Source organism: Mytilus californianus, unplaced genomic scaffold, assembly GCF_021869535.1.
Source record: "Mytilus californianus isolate M0D057914Y unplaced genomic scaffold, xbMytCali1.0.p SCAF_12, whole genome shotgun sequence".
NCBI lineage: Eukaryota > Metazoa > Mollusca > Bivalvia > Mytilida > Mytilidae > Mytilus > Mytilus californianus.
Window position 1 is genome coordinate 17,977,532 of NW_026262604.1, and position 9,002 is coordinate 17,986,533.

At 31.8% G+C, this 9,002-nt stretch overlaps 2 protein-coding genes across 2 annotated transcripts; both read right to left on the reverse strand.

The window, feature by feature from the left end:
• Positions 1–3,490: 3,490 nt before the first annotated feature.
• LOC127722316 (putative ankyrin repeat protein RF_0381) lies at positions 3,491–6,912 on the reverse strand. The gene is made up of 5 exons (XM_052229204.1): positions 6,296–6,912; positions 5,821–6,149; positions 4,915–5,082; positions 3,970–4,494; positions 3,491–3,495 (listed from the first exon to the last, which is right to left on the reverse strand). Exons 1-5 carry the CDS (start codon positions 6,910–6,912, stop codon positions 3,491–3,493), a joined length of 1,644 nt encoding a protein of 547 aa, XP_052085164.1.
• A 286-nt stretch (positions 6,913–7,198) lies between these two features.
• LOC127722317 (ankyrin repeat, PH and SEC7 domain containing protein secG-like) lies at positions 7,199–8,281 on the reverse strand. The gene has a single exon (XM_052229205.1). It carries the CDS (start codon positions 8,279–8,281, stop codon positions 7,199–7,201), a length of 1,083 nt encoding a protein of 360 aa, XP_052085165.1.
• Positions 8,282–9,002: the final 721 nt, after the last annotated feature.

Below are 9,002 nucleotides of genomic sequence, written 5' to 3' on the forward strand. Positions count from 1 at the left end.
AAGGCCGTACTTTGAACTATTATTGTTTATTTTTACACATTGTGACTTGTCATACCAGCACTCATACCATATCTTTTTATTTCTATTAACAACGTCATGGCTAAAAATTAAAAAAACAACAACAAAGAAACAAAAGTACACAAAACACAACATAGAAAACCAAAGACTTAGAACCATGAAACCCACCAAAGAACAATATCACACAATTTTGATGAGGTGACATGTGTCGTTAAGCTGATGGTCTGTGTCTGTAAGAAGCAGTCGACAAAACAATAATGTGGGTGTATAACGTAAATTTGGATAGTTTAGCGATTTTTACAAACACAGTTGTGAGGAAGTTTTGGTATTTAAATTTTTGTCTTACTTTTGACAAAATGCAATGTTTTGTTCAATATCTGTATAGTATATAATAAATAGCGGGTTGGCTGCTGAAACAAAATAAAATACAAAAGCATCAGAGACAAACACCATTATGATAAAAAATGTGAAATGACTATACTAAAATCGGAGCAGGGTAATTGCAAAATTTAACACTAAAATTGAGAGTAGACCAGAAAAGTATCATTTTATAAACCTAAAATGCTCTATATAAAAAAAGAACTATCTGATTTGTTTCAGTGGACACATGCACTTGTCTAAGAATTTCCCCCCTATTTACCCTAATATAACACAAGGTACTTAACTTGCAATTTTGAAAAATGTCAGCCGGTCGCGAAATTATTGCCGGTAGACGACATAATTACGATTGACATACTTGGGTAGACCTGCTACGGATGATTCCGACAACAAAAGTAGACGTGTTTTACACCATTGTGTAGAAAAATCAATTTTGAATTACGGCATAACAAGTTTCAGTGGGTTGACGACCGAGAAATTGGCATATAACGGAATTTTGAGACCGGTCGACATTTTAAAAAAAAATGCGAGTTAAGTACCTTGTGTTATATTAGGGTATATAGGGGAAAAAATTCTGAGACAAGTGCCTGTGTCAGTGGACTCTACTTCTCATGTCATTAGTTCAATTGTTTTCATAATCATCCAAGGCTGTGTTCTCATTGAGCTAAACTCGGTGTGGTGTAAGTGTACTCAACATTTAAATTAAACTCAATTACGTTCTCATTGATAAAAATCTATGTTAACATGTAGTTTAAAACAGGTTTTGACTACATACAGTCGATAGTGAATGTAGGCCTTGTGTGGGTTAAGTGTTCATAAAACAAGATATCAAGAGCGTATATTTTATTGTGAAAATTTAAGGAAGTTACGTATATTGAATAAATATTATTATAATAATTCTATGAATTAAGTTATTTTCCTATTTTTATGACAACACCTCAAAACATGGTTCTTTAAAAACATTATTAAATTTATTAGCCTTATAATGAATGAATGAATGAATGAATGAATGAATGAATGAATGAATGAATGAATGAATGAATGAATCTTTATTTCCTCCATGTATATGAAGATTTTACATACAAACTAAACAAGTAATTATTTACACAATAAACAAAGTATCATACATTTTGAGATAAATACACAATGCAAAAAAAATTTATATACTTATAAAAACACACAATACACAGATACTGGTATATATACACAACAAACATGCAATGTTTTTTAATCAATGTCTATTTTAAAATTCAAAATTAAACCTGTTTTAAAAAAATACATGTCTGAATATTTTAAAAATGGGGTAAACATGTTTTGCTACGTAATACATCATTCTAGACCAAACTTTAGGATCGAGATCGTATACTGTATCATTTACAGCTCCTAATAGTACTTCAAGAAGTTTATCGTCGTCTAAATTGAAAATATCCACGGACTTTTGAATGGGACGTTGACAAGGTTATTTTTACAGTTAGTGCTAGTCTATACTTTGCATTCCCATATTTACCATATATTGACTGGGGAATAGTAAACGGTTACTCAGATCTTCTTCCGATCGGCCGTAAAACCCTTCTAAAGTAGAGCGTATGGTTGGCTCCGTCTCGAACGGCCTCTATTAAAAGACCTACCATTTTTTTTATTGTGAATTTGTTCACATCCTAAACACGTATGAAATAATTGCTACTGGACGTTTATCAACCACCAATTGATCAATCAATGTTATATTGCAAATTCCTATTTTTTCGCCTATTGTTACGCTGTTTTAGCAACGTAATCATGAAATCTTTAGAATTCTTGAAGTTCTCCAAATCAATAGAACGATTTTCTTGGTACAAACCATTCTTTTTATTACTGTAATAAAAAAAAAACATTGCGTGTTCAATAACGTACAGGAACATTTTTAAAACTCCATGTTGAATCCAATGTACTTCATTTTCAAGAATTCAAACAATTTTTCTCACTTCCCTTCTGGAACAAATCCTTTTTTCTTAAAAAAAAATTTAAACAAGTTATCTCCCCCTTTCCCCAAAAATTGTTTTTTTTTAGAAAACTATAATAAAAAATATAAATTGGTCTATGCCTAACTGATACAAAAGTTAACAGAGATATGTTTAATTCAATTCTATTTAGTGTACATGTAAATTACGTGTACATGTTGTTTACCGATATGAACAATTCTCATGTACAGGTAATTAAAATCGATGTACAGATGAATAGAAATTTAATGTGAAACCAATGTTCACTACATGATACTAATTGTAAACAGGTTAACAGTACACAGTGTTTGGTGTGAACACGGCCTTATCCTATCAAATTAAATGCTGTATTGGCTAATTTCCTTGTCTGAACATTGTCATTACTCACAATTTTATATTCATCATTAACCTAAATCTTGCACTGATTATTGTAGGGATTGATTTGTATTGTTTAATTGTTTTAAACATGTTGAATTTAGTTAAGGCGCGATATAAATTAAATATGACAACATTCAAAGTATACCACTCTACATAAATATTAGATTAAGACAAACATAAGTCATACTTGTAATAAATACAATCTCAATAATCAATCTCATCGAAACAAATTTTTCTGTTTGTCGTTTGTAATCAACTAATTAAAATATAAAACATTGATTAAATACCGTTACCTGCTCATATGCATTCCCCAAATTGGTCAATGGTTGTCTTAAATAAACTCATCATTGATACCAGAATTAAAATTGTGTACGCCAAATGCACGTTTTGTCGACAAACCATTCATCAGTGACGCTCGAATAAAAAAATCAAAAAGGTCAAATAATGTTAAGAAATACCTTAAGATCTTTTGGTCAAGAGTTTTGTTCTATATCATTTTTATCATTTTCATCAGGTATATGATTGATACTTTTTATGTTTTGTTTTATTATATAAACAGTTTCTTTATTTTGATAATAACAGTAATATAATATGAAATACCGTGATGCAACCAATCTTAAAGTTGACTTCGTCTTCTCATAAGTTACAACTTTTAGTGTAGAACATTTTTCACACTTAAATTAGAATCTTGCATATTGTATTTTAAATCTAATTGTTGTTATTTGATTCCCTGGAAGTGTTCATGCTATAAAAAAAATCAGATAATTCAGAGTTATGATATTGCTTGCACATTCTACGGTTTGTAACTAACACTTGCTTTTAAAGTTGATCATTCTCAATTTTCAAATACTTCGCTACTTGTTCATAAATGACTTCAGCATGTTCAGTATCAGTTTCGAATTCAGATAGTTTACGCTTTCTATTGAATGAGTGAAATTTATATAGGTGTTTAATAAAAAAGTTTTCAATTTTACGATCTTCGGTTTCATTTGCATACATCGAAGGTATTTTCCCGTTTTTATCTGCTAAGAACAAATCAGCCCCGTTCAGAATTAGTTCTTAAACAATTAAAAAAAAAAACAGCTTCTAAAAGCATAAGACAGTGCAGTCATCCCGTCATAGTCACATAAGTTAACGGCTGCTCCTTTTACTATAAGCAATTGAACATTACTATAATTGCCGTTTCTACATGACAACAATAGAGGTGTTTCTTCATTACCATTAGATACATCAATATCTGCTTCATTTTCTAATAATAATCGGACAGTATCACTGTTGTTGTTTTGACATGACAATATAAGAGGGATTTCTCCGTTCATATCACTTACATTAATGTCTGCTCCTTTTTCTATTAATAATCGGATGATATCATTGTTGTCGTTTTGACATGACAATATAAGAGGGGTTTCTCCATCTATATTAGAAACATTAACGTCTGCTCCTTTTTCTATTAATAATCGGATAATATCACTGTTGTCCCTGTAACATGACAATATAAGAGGGGTTTCTCCATCCATATTAGAAACATAAACGTCTGCACCCTTTTCTATTAATAATCGGATAATATCACTGTTTTCCGTGTCACATGATTCTATAAGAGGGGTTTGCCCATCCACATCAGATAAATTAACGTCTGCTCCTTTTTCAATCAATAGTCGGACAATTTCACTGTTGTTATTTTCACATGACAATATTAAAGGGGATCTTCCATCCATAGCAGATACATTAACGTCTGCACCCTTTTCTATTCATAATCGGATAATATCACTGTTATTATGTTTACATGGCCATATTAGAGGGGTTTCTCCCTTCTTATCAGTTACATTAAAGTCTGCTCCTTTTTCCATTAATAATCGGATAATATCACTGTTATTCCTATAACATGACAATATAAGAGGGATTTCTCCACTTTTATTATATAAATTAACTTTTGCTCCTTTTCCTATCAATAATCGGATAATATCACTATTGTTATGTTTACATGACAATGAAAGAGGGGTTTCTTCACTTTCATTGGACACATTGACGTCTGCTCCATTTTCTATTAATAATCGGACAATATCATTGTTGTCCTTGTAACATGACCATGTAAGAGGGGTTTCTCCCGTCATATTAGTTATATTAACTTCTACTTTTTTTTTTATCAATAATCGGACAATCTCACTGTTGCTATTTTTACATGACAATATAACAGGGGTTTCTTGAAATATATTAGATAAATTAACGTCTGCTCCTTTTTCTATCAATAATCGTGAAACATCGCTGTTGCCACTTTTTAATGACCACATTAGGGGGGTTCCATTATATGTATTGAATAAATTAACGTCTGCCCCTTTTTGTATGAAAAGTCGGACAGTATCAATGTTGTTGTTTTTCAATGACAATATTAAGGGTGTTTGTCCATCTGCATTAGTTTCATTAACATCTGCTCCTTTTTTCAATCAATAATCGGACAATGTCACTGTTGCTATGTATAAGACCACATAAGAAAGGTTTTTCCAAAGCTTTTAAATGCATTAACATCTGCTCCCTTTTCTATCAATAATCGAACAATTTCACTGTTGTAATTTTCACTTGACATTATGATAGGGGTTTCTCCTTTCATATTTGATACATTAACCTCTGCACCTTTTTATATTAAAAATCGAATAATATCATTGTTGTCTCTGTAACATGACAATGTAAGAGGGGTTTCTCCATCTACATTAGCTACATTAACTTCTGCTCCTTTTGCTATCAATAATCGGATAGTATCACTGTTGTATTTTTGACATGACAATATAAGAGGGGTTACTCCTCTTTTATTGAATAAATTAACTTTCGCTCCTTTTTCTATAAAAAATCAGATAATATCATTGTTGTCCCTGTAACATGACCATCTAAGAGGGGTTTCTCCACTTTTATTAGACACATTAACTTCTGATTCTTTTTCTATCAATAATCGGATAGTATCACTGTTGTCTTTTTGACATGATAATATAAGAGGGGTTTCGCCATCTTTATTAACTACATTAATTTCTGCTTATTTTTTCTATCAATAATCGGATCATATCACTGTTGTTATGTTTACTTTTATTGGACACATTGACGTCTGCTCCATTTTTTATTAATAATCGGACAATATCATTGTTGTCCTTGTAACATGACAATGTAAGAGGGGTTTCTCCACTTTCATTAGATACATTAACTTTTGCTCCTTTTTCTATTAATAATCGGATAATGTCACGGTTGTCCCTATAACATGACCACATAAGAGGGGTTTCTCCACTTTTATTAGATACATTAACTTTTGCTTCTTTGTCTATCAATAATCGGATCGTATCACTGTTGTCTTTTTTACATGACAATGAAAGAGGGGTTTCGCCATCTTTATTAACTACTTTAACTTCTGCTTTTTTTCTATCAATAATCGGATAGTATCACTGTTGTTATGTTTACATGACAATGTAAGAGGGGTTTCTCCACTTCTATTAGATACATTAAGTTGTACTCTTTTTTCTATCAATAATCGGATAATATCACTGTTGTTATTTTTACATGACCACATAAGAGGGGTTTGTCTCCTTTCGTTAGAAACATTAACGTCTGCTTCGTTTTCTATTAATAATCGGACAATAACATTGTTGTTATTTCTACATGACCATATTAGAGGAGTCTGTCCATCCACATCAGAAACATTAACTTCTGCTCCCTTTTCTATCAATAATCTGACAATATCACTGTTGTTATTTTCACATAACCAAATGAGAGGGGATAGGCAATCTTCGTTGACTACATTAATTTCTGCTCCTTTTTCTATCAATAGTCGCACAAGATCACTGTTGCCATTTTTACATGACAAACTTAGAGGATCTTTTCCAAAACTATTAGATACATTAAGGTTTGCTCCTTTTTCTATCAATAATCGGACAATGTCACTGTTGTCATACTTACATGAACATATAAGAGGGGTTAGTCCCCTTTCATCAGAAACGTTTACGTTTGCTCCTTTTTCTATTAATAATCGGATAATATAACTATTGTCATGTTTACATGACACTATAAGAGGGGTCACTCCATTTATATTAGAAACATTAACTTCTGCTCCTTCTTCTATCAAGAGTCGGCTAATATCACTGTTGTTATGTACACATGACACTATTAGAGGGTTAACTCCATTCATACTATATACATTAACGTCTGCTCTATTTTCGATCAATAATCGGACAATTTCACTATTGTCGTTGTCACATGACAATATAAGAGGGGTTTCTCCTTTTTCATCATATACATTAACTTTTGCTCCTTTTTCTATTAATAATCGGACAAGGTCACAGTTGTCATTGCAACATGCCCATAGAAGAGGGATTTCTTCTTTTTTTATTAGATAAATTAACTTCTGCTCCTTTTTCTATCAATAATCGGACAAGATCACTGTTGTCATTGTAACATGACAATATAAGAGGGGTTTATCCTTTTTTATCAGATACATTAACTTCTGCTCCTTTTTCTATCAATAATCGGTCAAGATCACTGTTGTCATTGTAACATGACCATATAAGAGGGGTTTCTTCTTCTTTATTAGATAAATTAACTTCTGCTCCTTTTTCTATCAATAATCGGACACGATCACTGTTGTCATTGTAACATGACCATATAAGAGGGGTTTCTTCTTCTTTATCAGATACATTAACTTCTGCTCCTTTTTCTATAAATAATCGGACAAGATCACTGTTGTCATTGTAACATGACAATATCAGAGGGGTTTTTCCTTTTTTATCAGATACATTAACTTCTGTTCCTTTTTCTATTAATAATCGGACAAGATCACTGTTGTCTTTTTGACATGACAATATAAGAGGGATTTCTTCTTCTATATTAGATACATTAACTTCTGCTCCTTTTTCTATCAATAATCGGACAAGATCACTGTTGTCATTATGACATGACAATATAAGAGGGGTTTCTCCTTTTTTATCAGATACATTAACTTCTGCTCCTTTTTCTATCAATAATCGGATAGTATCATTGTTGTCTTTTTGACATGACCACATTAGAGTTGTTTCTCCAAACATATTAGATAAATTAACGTCTGCTCCCTTTTCTATCAAAAAATGATTGTTGCCGTTTTCTAATGACCACATTAGAGTGGTTTGTCCACTTTTATTAGATAAATTAACGGCTGCTCCCTTTTCTATCACTAATCGGAAAACGTCAATGTTGTTATTTTCTATTGACCACAATAAAGGAGTTTCTTCAAGTTTATTGGATGCATTAACATCAGCTCCTTTTTCTGTTAATAATCGGACAATATCACTGTTGTCATTTTTACAAGCGAAATGGAGAGGGGAGTCTCCTTTCTCATCGAACGAATTAACTTCTGCTTCTTTTTCAAGTAGTAATTGAATTATATCATTATTGTCGTTTTCGCATGCATAAATAAGAGGTGTTTTTCTAAATACATTAGAAGAATTCGGATTTGCTTTTTTAGATATAAGTACTTTGGTTATTTCAAAATGGTCAAATTTACAGGCCCAAGAACGCGGAGTCATTCCATTTATATCTGATACATTGACGTTTCCTCCTTGACTTATTAACAATTTAACAAAATTTTCTCGTTTGTCTATGGTGACAGCTATCAATGGAATCCATCCACATTTACTTCCTTGAGATTCATCCGGATAATTTGTTAAAATTTTAATGACATCTTCATTTTCTTCATAGAATGCCCATTTAATCAAGATAGATATATTTTCACAATACCGTAAACAATTGAACCGGCTGCTAATAGTACCATTACAATCTGTTTGTAGACATGTTTAGCTGCAGCTAATAAAGGAGTCATCCCATAAATATCAACGATATTAACATCTGCTCCATGATTTATCATCAGTTCAATAACATTTTTCCATCCATTATCACAAGCGAATATCAACGGCGATTTTACCTTATTGTCAATATCGTGCATTGAATATTTTTTTAGCAGAAGCTGGATGGTATTAAGATGACCATTTTCCATTGCCAACATGAAAGGTGTTTGTCCATATTTATCTTTTTGATTAGTTTGTATTCCATTTTCTATTAGGACTTTTATAACCTCTGCATGACACTTTCCACATGCTCTCATAAATGGCGTCCATCCATAGTTATCAGGTTGTCTTACATTTGACTCAGATTTAAGTAACAATTCTACTATGCTTTTATGACCATGTTCACATGCTGCCATTGAAGGAGTCCATCCATTTGTATCTCTGAAATCAATATTCGAACCCT